At 34.6% G+C, this 15,025-nt stretch overlaps 1 protein-coding gene across 1 annotated transcript in view; it reads right to left on the bottom strand.

The window, feature by feature from the left end:
- Positions 1 to 15,025, bottom strand: part of PTPN22 (protein tyrosine phosphatase non-receptor type 22) — a 49,823-nt gene that overhangs the window by 13,971 nt on the left and 20,827 nt on the right. Inside the window, exons 12-16 of the mRNA XM_060006930.1 lie at positions 5,452 to 5,528; positions 4,487 to 5,304; positions 2,721 to 2,804; positions 2,525 to 2,571; positions 597 to 624 (exon numbers count right to left, since the gene is read on the bottom strand). Coding sequence (XP_059862913.1) covers positions 597 to 624; positions 2,525 to 2,571; positions 2,721 to 2,804; positions 4,487 to 5,304; positions 5,452 to 5,528 — 1,054 coding nt within the window. The remainder of the gene's footprint in view (positions 1 to 596; positions 625 to 2,524; positions 2,572 to 2,720; positions 2,805 to 4,486; positions 5,305 to 5,451; positions 5,529 to 15,025) is intronic.

A 15,025-nucleotide genomic window follows, 5' to 3' on the forward strand; every position in this document is an offset into this window, starting at 1 on the left:
CTATTGGTAGGCTGGGGATTTGAATGAAAGTCTACCTGACACCAAAGCTCATGCTTTTTAACCTCTATGTTATACTGCTTATTTACGTATTTGAGCAATATGTTAATATGAATAAATGTGTTAAGGGCAACTACTACCTGTTATAATGTATGTAAAGTACCTATCAGTGTTCAAAGGATGTTTGCTGTTGATGTTGTTATTCAATGTATAAAACAAGCAAGAAAGTACTAAGAAACAGTGACAAGTTAAAGACCTAAGTGACCAGAAATAACTTTTTAGAATCACACTGTTAACAATGATAAAACCAGTAAAATGGAACTGCTGCAAAGTTTTAAGAGATTGTATCTAAAATAGTTTGGTTTTTTTTTTTTAGGGCTATATATCAAGGAGCAGAATTCTAAAATCCTGTCTTCCTTTTGCCCTTGACAAAACAAAACTACTAGCCTAGGAAAACCAGAAATAAATCAATAAATAGTGGAAGCTATTATGGAAACCAAGCCATCTCCTGAGGTGAATTACTCTAAACTTAATGAGCCATTCTTGCAGTACAAATTCTTAGGGCTAAATGTCATCTAAAGCCAAAGAAAATTTTTTACCTGATTTGGGGCTCTGGGGTTTTACACTCTGAAAAAGAAAGAAAGTCAAAGTGAAAGAAGAACATGTAGAGAAATCTATAAACTCAAAGCAATAAATAGCATTTTAAAATTACATCTCATAAACCAATACAGAGAGTTATGAAATGTTGACCCTATTTTTCCTAATTTATAAATGTGCTGAACTGTGAAGAATCATCCACTCCTACAGTGATTTGTAAATGTCATGAATATTGGTCCTAAATTGATCCTTTTTATAGTTATTTCCTTCCTACTCAGAACATTTCCCTGAAAATTTAATTCCAGGTAAGGTTGTTGCCACTGAAATTACTTCATGACACTGAAAAAGTAGTGATTGTTCTTTACTCTGGGAGTTGTTAAGATAAAGACCATTAGCAATAATAGTAACAGTTACTAGCACATTAAAAGTGTAATTTAAGGGCTTCCCTGGTGGCGCAGTGGTTAAGAATCCACCTATCAATGCAGAGGACATGGGTTTGAGCCCTTGTCCGGGAAGATCCCACATGCCACGGAGCAACTAAGACCGTGTGGCTACAACTACTGAGCCTGCGCTCTAGAGTTTGCGAGCCACAACTACTGAGCCCGTGAGCCTAGAGCCCATGCCCTGTAACAAGAGAAGCCACCGCAATGAGAAGCCCATGCACCACAATGAAGAGTAGCCTTCGCTCGCCGCACCTAGAAAAAGCCCGCATGCAGCAACAAAGACCCAACACAGCTAAAGATAAATAAATAAAATAATTTTTTTAAATGTGTAATTTAAAAGGCAGGGAATATTTGCCCACCAGCACTGCCCACCAGCACTGTGTTTAAATGTTTTAGTTAATTACTTTTCTGATCTCTGAAATTTTAAGATAGTTGGTTCATAGAATTATATACTAATGAATAACAGATTGTTAAATGTATAGGTTTTTCTTCTAGAAGCAGGGAACATTATTCCAAAAGGTTTATCTTAAATAATATAGACATCTGTTATTTTTTTTAAAAGACTACTCTCTGTGTTATCACAGCTCACAAGAAACAGCCTACCAGATGACTGCTATGAACAAGCAATCTACTTATGAAACAATTATTTTTGCCTTAACTGTCCTTAAAGAATAAAGTCAAATGTTTCTTCTTTCACTGTCTTCCTTGATCACTTCCAACCTGAAGGGATCTCTCACAGTTTCAAAGTTCTTATCTTCCATATGGCACTGATTATATTTGCCTTGTTATAATAAATACAGACAAAAATAAAGACTTGTGTACACATGCTATATCCCCATTACTGAACTATAAGTTTCTTAAGGGCAATAATTGTGTCTTATACATCTTTTTATCCCCCACATCCTCTAGCACATTGTTTTATAAATAGTATCCGCTTAGGATTTACTAAGTGACAGGTGTTTAAAATAAAAGGAAGGGGCTTCCCTGGTGGCGCAGTGGTAAAGAATCTGCCTGCCAGTGCAGGAGACATGAGTTCGAGCCCTGGTCCAGGAAGATCCCACATGCCGCGGAGCAACTAAGCCCGTGCTCCACAACTACTGAGCCTGCACTCTAGAGGCCGCAAGCCACAACTGCTGAGCCTGAGTGTCACAACTACTGAAGCCCGTGTGCCTAGAGCCCACGCTCTGCAACAAGAGAAGCCACTGCAATGAGAAGCCCGCGCACCGCAACGAAGAGTAGCCCCCGCTCACCGCAGCTAGAGAAAAGCCTGCGCGCAGCAACAAAGACCCAATGCAGCCAAAAATAAATAAATAAGTAAATTTATGAAAAAAATATATATATATAAGGAATAGGACTATAGTCCGTTGAATCCAAGTGAGTAGAATCAGAAAAATGTTATTGACCTTGCTTGGTCTAAGTCTTACTAAATCATCAAATTTCTTTGATTCAGATGTTCTACTACATTCTAGTGATGTTCCAATTTTTACCTTCAGAGCTGAAGTTAAAGAGTTGGGAATATCCAGGGGGAATTCTCCTGTAAAAAAAAGTAAATATGTTTCAATTTTAGTGCTGTAGTTTTAGAGAGCAATTGTTACTCAGCAATAGCACACAGAATATTGAGAGGACCTAAGAAGTAATATAGTTAATTCACACTTTATTTTACACTTACTGAACTGTACTCACCAGTTTCCTCTACCACAATAAAAGATTCAGGTGTCCGTTCAGGAAGTGGAGGGGGAATTTCATCATCTATTCTTGGAGAAGTTGCTATCCGAAATGCCCGAAATATAATCAAAATGTTTAATTAGAAAATTCCAAAGAAAATTCTTATATTCTAATCTTGATACAAATTATGTCAAGCACATTAATATATTTAAGCTGGTATCTGTTCACTCAAGGAGAAAACAACATAAATTCTCTAATCCTAAATTGGAAACCCAGGAGGATTTTGATTCTTCTTCACGATTTATTGTTTCTTTTAAAAGCTCAAAGGTATTTTGATTAAGTCACTGAGTATCAGTTAACATAATGTAACATCTTACATTAATTTAGGAAGCTTTGGATTGTTTTCTCCGTAACTCTTGCCTTTTGTTTTACATAGAATATACAACATCATAAAGCACGTTGACATGCCAAAGATTCAATTACAGAGCAGGTAAAAATCACAAAGATTTTAGTATCTCTTCTTCATTCTTATAGAATTAAGAATATTGATATTTTTCCTGTTTACAAAAAAATGGTATAACAAGGTTTTCTATATTTCTATAGAAGTATTCAGAATTTTTATAGAATTTAAATGCTATTATGAGAGACTGCCACCAGATGGCACACATGTCAATGTTGCTACAATCCTTGAAGATAAGGATTTGGTTCCTAATGCTGACACTCAGGGAAGTTTAAGGAACTATAGGTATCTAGAAAAATAAAATTTCTTTAAATCATAAAACAAGATCAAAGTATGTAATCCTTCCTTCTAACCAAAGAAGAAACTAGATCCAGATGGAATATTTTTATAACAAAACTATGCATCTACGTATCTATTGAGGAACTCTGTACAGTAAATAATGTCATAGAGAAAAAGCTTTCTCTACTTCCTACCTAGGGGGACCGTTCTTTATAAATTTCTGATGACATATCTAAGACAGTTAAACTTGCTTTAACTCTTCTTTCACAGCATCTTCTTTCATATCAAACTATTATAATTATCTAACCAAATATTTACTCCTACTTTCAAACCACTCAGTAATATGAAACAATATGCATAATATGCAAAAATACAGAACTATAAGAGATAAAATATGAAATTAAAGTCATATAAGATTAAAATATCATACAGAATACTGAACATGTATCCTCATCTATAAAGTTATTATAAAAGGACAAGAGGAAATCAAGTCCTCCTCTTCCAACTCCTGCAGGAAGAGAATTCAATTCTTAGCAATCTGTTCAATTTAGTATAGACACATGATTCTCCAACAAAAATTCTGAGTGACCATGTGGTGCTGATCAAATCTTTTCTGATGTTCTTTTGGAAGTTGCTTCTGCATGCTAAGGATAAATTGTGGACTTTTTTTTTTTTAACATCTTTACTGAAGTATAATTGCTTTACAATGTTGTGTTAGTTTCTGCTGTATAACAAAATTGTGGACATTTGATAGACACTTCTAGGAATGAGGACTGCTGCCTTTAGAAGCACGCCGGCTGGCATAGGTCCTGTACCAGATCTGATTGCCTCCACTATTGCTTGTTTCATGGAATGTTATGTATTTGTTATTGCTATTTTCAACTCATCACATCATCAAAACACTCATGAAATTTAATTTTTTTGAGGAGAAAAAGGAGAAGGAAGCAGAGAAGGATAAGAGGGTGAGAGGAGGTAAGACAAAACCAAATCTTACAGAAACAAAGTCAAATCTAAAATGCTGTACAAACTTTTTAAAATAACTTACCTACTACTGCTGTCTCCTGGTTCAGTGCGGGGGGGAAATTGGTCGGAGGATTCAGTGCTGAAGAATCATGTGAATTGTAATAAGGAAAGAGGGTTGTAGAAGATTTTGGCAGTGAAGAACAAGGTAAAACAGTTTTATCTTGCTTCTCAGGTGAATCAAGAGACATCTTAGAACCAGCACTACTTGGAGACAATGATGAAAAATAAGGATCTTCTACTAAAGACATGTAAGAAAGTACTTTAAAAGCACCAGAGTCATGCTGCTTTGCTTTAGAGGCATTGCACATTTGATGCTTAGAGTCATATGAGGGTGAATAATTCAGTTCTGCTGAAGAAACATGCATCACTTTTTGAGCCTGCTCAAGACAAGAATTGTGTGGGTGAGATTCCAAATAAAAATCTTCCTCGACATCCAACTCTTTGGTGTCTCTCTGTTGCATCAATTCAAAGGGAGTTGATTTGGTCCGCATTATTGGCCTCTTTAAATTAAAACATCTTCCTGCTGCATTTACAGGTTTAGAGTTAGGACGTGCTCCAAACAAAATGGAGCTCAAGTCCAAACTTTGATGCTTCTGAAGAGGCTCCCCAGCTATTGGGAATACCTTTCTCTCCCATTTCATGGTTGTGTCAGCATTTTTGTTACAACCACAATTTAGCTCCAAAAACTCTAAAGAACTGCTCTGTTTAGAAGGGTGCATTACTAACCCTTCCTTTTCATTTATTTCAAAAATCCTGAGGTCAAAGGAAGAAGCTTCTGCACTTTTCACCCTTATCCTTCCTTTGCTCTGCTGGTTCATCACTTTTGCTTCTTTTACGATGCTGAAACAAAAAGAAAGTAACGATGATACCATATCCCAAAGAGGTCTCTTCCCATATCCTCTTCTCAGCATCACAATGAGACATAAGCATGAGATTTTCCTCCCAGACACAATTAGACAACATTTAGATGTGTAAAATTATACTCACCTTTTTGGTAAATTAGGAGAATAAGAATCTGCTTCTGGATTGGGATTTTGCTTAGAAACTGAATACTTTGCTTGAATCTTCAAGAGAAGTAAGAGATTGTTTTTTAGTGAAGCAATGACCATGAGAGATTTTAGCATTCATAAGACTAAAAAGTTATTTTTCAGAAAATATAAAGATTTAAAATAATTCATGAAACAGTCATATGAGTTTCCAAAATATTGAACCCAGCAATAACTTGGTCACATACTGAAATCAAAAGGATCAAAATAAAGGATTAAACAGTGTTATAGAAATTAAGAAGGATTTGCTTATAGCATCATCTTTTCATATGTGGAAGTTCTAAAATGTTTATTTAAAATATAACTTTATTCTCAAGAACACTTTACTTTCAGAACTTTCATCATCTCAACCTTTTATGTTATGTCCTCATACTTACCTTGTTCTACATTTTTCTTCCTTACTGTGCTCCAGCTATACTGGTTTTCTTGCCATTCCATAAGCATACCAAACTCGTTACTAATTTGAGGCTTTTACTCTTACTATTCCCTCTGATTGAAATACTTTTGCTCCAGATTTTGCATGGCTGGCTCTTTCTAAGTAATTATTCTCTACTTAAATGTCACCTACATAAGGAAACCTTCCCTGACCACTCAACCTAAAATCACACTCCCACCCACTTGCCCAAACATTCTCAATCTTTATTTTCTTCATAGGAATTATCACATTATGAAATTTGTTACTATGGCTCCAAGCTACCATCAATTGTACAATATATCTGGCCTTCGGGGATGTTTCAATATGTTTTTTTAAAAAGTCAGCAATTATAAGATTCCACCTGCAGTGGGTTTAATTGTGACTCCCAAAAAGATATGTTGAAATCTAATCCCTGAAATCTGTGAATGTGACCTTATTTGGAAATAGGGTCTTTGCAGATGTAATTAGTTAAGGTGAGGTCATATTGGATTAGGGTGGGCCCTAATGCAATGATTTGTGTCCTTACAAAAAGAGAAAAGAGAGACTCAGAGACACACAGGGAGAATGTGGTGTGATGATGGAGGCAGAGACTGGACTGCAGTAATGTATCTGCAAGCCAAAGAACAACAAGGATTGCTGGAAAAACCAAAAAATAGCAATAGGCAAGGAAGATTCTTCCCCTAGAGCTATGAGAGAGAGCATGGCCTTGCTGACACCTCAATTTTAGACTTTGTGACTCCAGAACTGTGAGAAAATTAATTTGTTGTTTTAAGCCCTCCTTAGTTTGTGGTACTTGTTACAGCAAGCCTAGTAAACTGATACAGAGACTTTAATACTCCACATTCAATAATGAATAGAAAAATCAGATCAACAAGGAGACAGAGGACAGACATGAACAATCACGTAAACAAATAAGAACTAATAAACACTCATAGAACACTCTACCCAACAAAACATACATTCTTCTCAAACATATATGGAACATTCTCCAGGATAGACCAGATGTTAGGCCACAAAACAAGCTTTAATAAATTTTAAAAGAGAGAAGTCATACAAAGTATCTTTTTCAATCATAATGGATTGAAACTAGAAATCAATAACAGAAGGAAACCTGGAAAATTCACAAGTATGTGTAAATTAAACACTCTTAAACAACCAATGGGTCAAAGGAGAAATCACAATAGAAATTAGAGAATACTTAGAAATGAATGAAAATACATCATACCAAAACGTATGGAATACAGTGAAAGCAGTGCTTAGAGGTAAATTTACAGCTGTGAATGCCTGGAAGAAAGATTTCAAATTAATTACCTAACTTTATACCTTAAGGAACTAGAATAAGAACAAACTAAACCCAAAGCTAGCAGAAGGAAGGAAATATTAAAAGATTAGAGCAGAGATAAATGAAATAGAGAAAACAATGGAGAAAACCAACAAAACCAAAATTTGATCCTTTGTAAAGATCTGTAAAATTCACAAACCTTTAGCTAGAGACTGACTAAGGGAAAAAGAGAAGACTGAAATTGCTAAAATCTCAAATTATAGAAATAAAAGTGGGGACATTTCTACTAATTTCACAGAAACAAAAAGTATAAGATAATAATATGAATAATTGTATGCCAACAAATTGTATAACCTGGATTAAATGGACAAATTCCTAAAAACCTTTGATCAATCAAAACTGACTCAGAAAGAAATGGAAAATCTAAATACACCTACAACTAGTAAGTAGGCTGAATCCGTAATCAAATATTTTCCCAACAAAGAAAAGTCCAGGACCAGATGGCTTCATTGGTGAATTGTACCAAACATTTAAGGAAGAATAAACACCAATCCTGCACAAACTCTTCCTAAAACTTGAATGACACTCCTAAGTCATTCAATGAGGACAGTAATTCCCTGTTGCCAAAGCTAGACAAAGATGCTACAGGCAAAAGAAAACCACAGACCAATATTCTTTATGAATATTGATGCAAAAGTCCTCAATAAAATACTAGCAAACTGAGTTCAGCATAGTAAAAGGATTACACACCATGACCAAGTGAGATTTATTTCCAGAGTGCAAGGATGGTTCAACATTCAAAAATTAATCAGTGTAATATATCATATTAATAGAATTAAGGAGAAGAAACCCACATGATCATATCGATTGATGCAGTAAAAAATTTGACAAATTCATGATAAAAATACTTAATAAACTGGGAATATAAGGGAACTTCCTCAACATGATAAAGGCCATATATGAAAACCCCACAGCTAATATCATACTCAAAGGTGAAGGACTGAAAGCTTTCCCCCAAGATCAGGCATAAGACAAGGATGCCAATTTTTGCCATTTTTATTCAACATAATACCAGAAGTTCTAGCCAGAGCAATTAGGTAAGAAAACAAAACAAACAAACAAATAAAGGCATCAAAATGGGAAAGGAGGAAGTAAAGTTATCTTCATTTGCAGATGACATAATTTTATATGTTGAAAGATTCCACACACACCCACAAAAAAAAAATGCTAGAGCTAATAAACCAATTCAGCAAAGTTGCAGAATATATAATCAACACACAAAAACCAGTTGCACTACTATACTGTTTATTATTGTTTATTAGCAATAAACATTCTGAAAAGGAAATTAGGAAAACAATTCTAATATATATATATCAAAAATATACATACTAAGGAATAAACTTAACCAAGGAAGTGAAAGACTTATATACTGAAAACTACAAACCATTGCTGACAAATAAAATAAATAGAGAGACATTCGATGTTCATGAAGTGGTAGACATTATATTGTTATGATAACATTACCCAAAGTGATCTACAGATTCAATGCAATCCCTATAAAAATTCCAAAGGTGCTTCTGCAGAAATAGAAAACCTCATCTTAAAATTCATGCAGAGAGGGCTTCCCTGGTGGTGCAGTGGTTGAGAGTCCGCTTAACATCACTAACCAGGGAAATGTAAACCAGAACCACAATGAGATACTACTTTACACCCATTAGGGTGGCTATTATCTAAAAAACAAACAAAAGCAAAAACTAACAAGTACTGGTGAGGTACCTAGAGTAGTCAAATTCATAGGGAGAGAAAGCAGAATGGTGGTTGCTAAGGGCTGGGCTTAGGGAGGAATGGGGAGTTAGTGTTTAATGGGTATAAAGTTTCAGTTTTGCAAGATGAAAGGAGTTCTGGAAATGGATGGTGGTGATGGTTGCACAATAATATGAATGTACATAATATCACTGAACTATACACCTAAAATTGGTTAAGGTAGTAAATTTTATGTATATTTTACCACAAAGAAAACCTAGAGAAAAAAAGAGCAAAAGGACTTGGATAGATATTTGTCCAAAGAAAATGTACAAAAGGCCAGTAAGCACATGAAAAGCTGTTCAACATCACTAATCATTAGGGAAATGAAAATCAAGGTCATAAATACCACTTCACACTCATTAGGATGGCTATTATCTTAAAAACCAAAACCAAACAAACAAACAAAAACCAGAAAATACCCAGCGTTAGCAAGAAGGTGGAGGAATTGGAACCTTTGTGCAATGCTGGTGGGGATGTAAAATTTTGCAGCCACTGTGAAAAACAGTGTGGCAGTACCTTAAAAAATTATATATAGAATTACTGCATGATCCAGCAATTCCACTTCTGGGTATATACCCAAAAGAATTTAAAATAGGGACTTGAACAAGTATTTGTACACCAATTTTTATAAGAGCATTATTCACAATAGCCAAAAGGTGGAAACAACCCAAGTGTCCATCAACAGATGAATGGGTAAGTAAAATGGTATTATACACAATGGAATATTATAAAGCCATAAAAAGGAATGAAATTCTGATATATGTTACAAAATGGATGAACCTTGAAACATTATGTTACATGAATAATCCAGATAAAAAGAGTAAATATATGACTACACTTATATCATGTACCTAGAATAGGCAAATTCAGAGAGACAGAAAGTAGAATAGAAACTATTAGAGGTTCAGGTACAGGGGATGGAGAGTTTCTGTTTAGAATGATGAAAAATTTCTAGAAATAAACAGTAATGATGGTCACACACATTGTGAAGGTACTAAATGCCACTCATATTTTAAAATTGTTAAAATGGTAATTTTTTCCATAGTGGTAAAAATACTGTAGTTTTACCACAATAAAAAATATGAATGGAGAATTGTCTCCTCCTCATCTATTTTCTGGTAAAGATTGTGTAAAATTGGTGTTAATTCTTTCTTAAAGATTTGGTAGAATTCTCAAGTGAAACTATGTGAGCCTGGATATTTCTTTTTGGGAAATTTTTAAATTATAAATTCAGTTTTCTTTATCATTATGAGGCTATTCAAATTATTTCATGTTGAGTGAGCTGTGGTAGTTTGTGTTTTTTGAGGAAGTAATACATTATTTTATCTAAGTTGTCATATGTGTATGTGTTGAGTTGTTCATACTATATCCTTTATTATCCTTTTGATATCTGCAAAATCTGTAGAAATAGCCCCTTTTGCATTCCTGATATTGGTAATTTTTATTTTTTTCCCTTTTTTCCTTTATATTCTTCCTAGAAGTTTGTCAATTTTGCTGATCTTTTCAAAGAACCAGATCATTGGTTCACTGATTTTTCTTTTTTGTTTTCCTGTTTTCAATTTCATTGATTTATACTCTTTATTATTTCCTTCCTTCTGTTTCTCTTGGGTTTATTTCACTCTTTTTTTTCCCCCTAGATTCATAAAGTGGGAGCTCAGATTATTGATTTGAGACATTTACTGTTTTCTAATGTATGCATGTAGGTGGCTATAAACTTCCCTCCCAGCGCTACTGGAGCTCTGTCCAACAAATTTCGATATGTGGTATTCTCATTTTTATTCAGTTCAATGTGTTTTTTAGAAATTTCCTTTGAAACTTCCTTTCTGATTCAATGAATTATTTAGAAGAGTCTGGTGTAGTTTCCAAGTGTTTGGATCTTTTCTTGTTATCTTCTGCTATTGACTTCTAGTTTGATTCCATAGTAGTCAGAGAATACATTCTATATGATATCACTTCTTTATATTTTTGAGATTGTTTAATGGCCCAGGATATGATCCATCTTGGTATATGTTCAATCAGCACTTGAAAAGAATGTATATCCTTGTATTGTTGGGTGGAGCGTCCTATAAATAATCTATTTGATCCTGTTAGTCGATGGTGTTAAGTTCTCATATATTCTTGCTGACTTTCTGTTGAGTTTTCTATCAGTTCTTGAGAGAGCAGTTTTGAAGTCTCCAACTATAACTGTGGGGTTTTCTATTGCTCCTTTTAGTTCTATCAGTTTTTGCTTCACATATCTTGCAGCTCTGTTTGGTCCATACACACTTAGGATTGCTACATCTTATTGGGGGATTGACCCTTTTATCATTATACAATTTCCCTCCCTAACTGTGATAATTTTCTTTACTCTGAAGTCTATCTGGTATTAATATAGCTACTTCTGCTTTCCTTTTATTAATGTTTCCTTTTATTAATGTTTTATTAATGTTATTAATGTTTAATTAATGTTTCCTTTTATTAATGTTTACAGGATATATCTTTTTTTCAATCCTTTATTTTAAACCAACCTATATATTTGAAGTGTGTTTCTTATAGACATCATATAGTTGGGTCATGTTTTCAATACACTCTGCCAATCTGTTAATTGGTGTATTTGTACCATTTACATTTAATTTAATTATTAATATGGTAGGGCTTAAGTCTCCAACTTTATATTTTGTTTTCTGTTTTTTCTCTCTGTTTCTCATTTCTCTTTTCTTTTTCCTGCCTTTTTCTCTTTCCTGCATCTTTGGAATTTCATTTTGATTTACCTATAGTGTTTTTTAAGATATATCTTTGTACAGTTTTTGTAGGGGTCGCTCTAGTTATTATATTATATATTCGTAACTTATCAAAGCCTATACGTGTTACCATTTTACTAGTTCAATACAGAAGTGTTACCTCCCTTTACGTGCCTAACCCTTCCTTTTTTTTTACAGTATAATTGTCTTAAATATTTCCTCTAATACATTTAGAACCACATCAGTGTTATAATTTTTGCTTCAATTATTAAGCAATTTAGAAAACTCAAGAGGAGAAGGAAAACCTATTATATTTACCCATGTTGTTTACCATGTTCTTCCTATTTTCATCATTTCCTTTCCATTTAGAAAACTTCCTCTGCCTTTTTTTTTTTTTTTTTTAGGGAAGGTCTACTGGCAACAAATTCTCTTGGTTTTTCTTCACCTGAGACTGTATTGATTTCCCCTTCATTCCTGAAGGATGTTTTTTTTACTGGGTATTGGATTCTGTTGACAGCTTTTTTCCTTCAGCACTTGTAAAATACTGTGCCACTTCCTTCTGGCCTCCATGGTTTCTGATGACAAATTCACTTTCATTCTAATTGTTTTTCCCCTAGAGTTAAGATCATTTTTCTTTGGCTGCTTCCTAGAATTTTTGTATTTAGTTTTCAGAAGTTTAATTATGATGATTCTTTCAGTAATTTTTTAGACACGTCTTTTTTCTCCTTTCCTTCTTGGACATCGATGACACTAATGCTAGGGTTTTTGTTACAGTCACTTAGTTTCCTGTGGCTCTGTCTACTTTTTATTTTTATTTTATTTTATTTTTTAGTCTATTTTATTTCTGTTGTTCAGATTGGGCAATTTCTATTGTTTTGTCTTTCAGTTCATTAATTCTTTCCTTGTACCCTGTATTCTGCTGTTGAGCACATCTACTGAGCTATTTTGTTTCCATTACTGTTATTTTTCAACTCTAAAATTTCCTTTTGTTTCTTCTTTATATCTTCTGTTTCTTTGGCAGGTCTTTATCTTTCTTTGATGAGCCTTTCTATTGTTTTAAGCATGCTTGTAATTGTTTACTGAAGCATTTTAATCATGGCTACTTTAGAATCTTTGTCAGATAATCTTACACCTCTGTCATCTCAGTGTTGTCATCTATTGACTGTCTTTTACTCATTTGGTTTACAATCCTCCTGGTTCTTGGTATGACAAGTGATTTTCACATGAAACCTAGATATTTTTGTATTGTTATAAATCCCTGGATCTCAGTTAAACCTTCCCTTTTAGCTTCTCCTTTTTAAATCCATTCTGACAGGGGAAAGAGGAGCGAGGGGGTGCTGCCTCATCAGTGCCTTGCTATTGCCAAGTAGATTCTACCTCCACCAGTTTCCTCACAGTCTCTGTTGACACCTGAAGGGAGACACCTTGGGAGAGGCTCTCCATGTGGTCTCTACTGACACTGTGGTCGGGGTGGCCTCATTACTGCTGGATGATGGTGAAAGTCCTGACTCTCCACTAGGTCTCTTCTGACACTCCATCAGTGGAGTGGCATGGGGGCACTGGGTTACTGCCAGGTGGAAAGTCAGGCTCCCCACATGGTCTCTACTGACACTGCAGGGAAACCTCATTGCAGGCCAGTGGGGATGAAATTCCTAGCTCTTTACTGGACCTTCTCTCTTTTTTTTTTTTAAACAGATATATGTATTTCTTTATTAGAATGCTCACAAGAATGACACATTAGCACTGTCCTTCTGATGTGACAGAGAATACACATATCTGACCCACTGACCTTCTCTTTATCACAGTCTTTGTGAGGGTGGGAATCTAGGTTCTCCACTTTGCTGGCATAGGTAGGGTTGGGGGCCATTTTTTTCTTTGGTGTTGACTGAAGTAGAGTAATTATTATCTAAAAATTTTCTGGCTTGCTGGGCTGTCCCTTTCCTGGTCCTTTGGCTAGAGAGAGCAGGATTTTGTTGAGGTTTTTTTGTCTGCACTTTTGGCATTTCCAAGTTGTTGGTTCCTTCAGTTCCATATCCATGATATATGAGGAAAAAGAACTCACCATCATGTCATTCCTCAGGTCTCAAGGTCCCTAGTGGTCTGTCTTCTCTCCATCTTTCAGAGTCTTCTTATATTTGTTTTGTATATATTGTCCAGGGTTTCTAGTTGTATTTAGTAGAAGGAATAGGGAAAATATGTCTACTCGATCTTCCCAGAAGCAGAAGTCCTCCTTGGCTGGTGTTAATCAATTCCCTATGTGGGAGGTTGAGCCATGTTCCTATGTTCCCATTTATTGACTAAGGGCACACTCCAAACAACTCAACTGCCTGGAGCCATGGCACTACTACTGGGCTAAATCTGAGTACTGACATTTCCTGGAACCTAAATAAAATATTAACCCATGTACTCCAGCAGCACATTAAGAGAATATTCTTTGTTCAAGAAGGTTTTATTCTAAGAGCAAGGATGGCTTGATATTAACAAATCCAAGGATATGACTGTTTCAATATGTCACAGGAGAAAATCCATGTGATCGTTCTATAAATGCAAAGATATGCAGTTGACAGAACTCAACATTCTTTCCAAAAAAAATTCTTAATAAAATAGAAGTCAATGAATACTTTCTTAAACAATTAAAAACTATATCTCCAATCAAATCAGCATCACACTTAGTAGTGAAACATGAGCATCTCTCCCATTAAAATTAGGTCATGCATATCACCTCTATTATTTAAACTTGTTCTGGGAGTACTAGCCAATGAAGCAGGCATGAACAGGATATAAGTAACAATGTCTGGCAACTATATTCTTGTTTCCATCTCCTTCCCCTACATTGTTTCTCCGGAGTTGACATTAACTATAGGATTGCTTAGTTCATTCCCTAACCTCAACAGTTTTTTGGCTTTCTTTCACTCCCTGTGCTTCATCATTCAAGTGATAGGAGTTATGATATTAGGGTTATGTCTTATATACTTTGTATTCCTAATGTTGTGGAAACAGTAGGTTCTCAGTGAATATTTTCAGATTCATAATACAAAAATGAGATATTAAAAATTAAATTAATTTGTATATGTTACATACACCCTGGAAGGTAAACCAATAATTTTGTCTTATTAAGGTTTGCTCAGAATCTAATACTTTGTGATTATACAGTAAATATTTGACATCAATTTTTGTGATGAGATCAAAATAACATATCTAGAATGCTCAATATTTTTAAATTAGAATTTGGTCAAATCATAATTGTTTTTATACCTAACATTTTCAGCTAAGAATCCTTTAGCTTCTAAAA

The sequence above is a fragment of the Delphinus delphis genome, chromosome 1, assembly GCF_949987515.2.
Source record: "Delphinus delphis chromosome 1, mDelDel1.2, whole genome shotgun sequence".
In the NCBI taxonomy this organism is placed as follows: domain Eukaryota; kingdom Metazoa; phylum Chordata; class Mammalia; order Artiodactyla; family Delphinidae; genus Delphinus; species Delphinus delphis.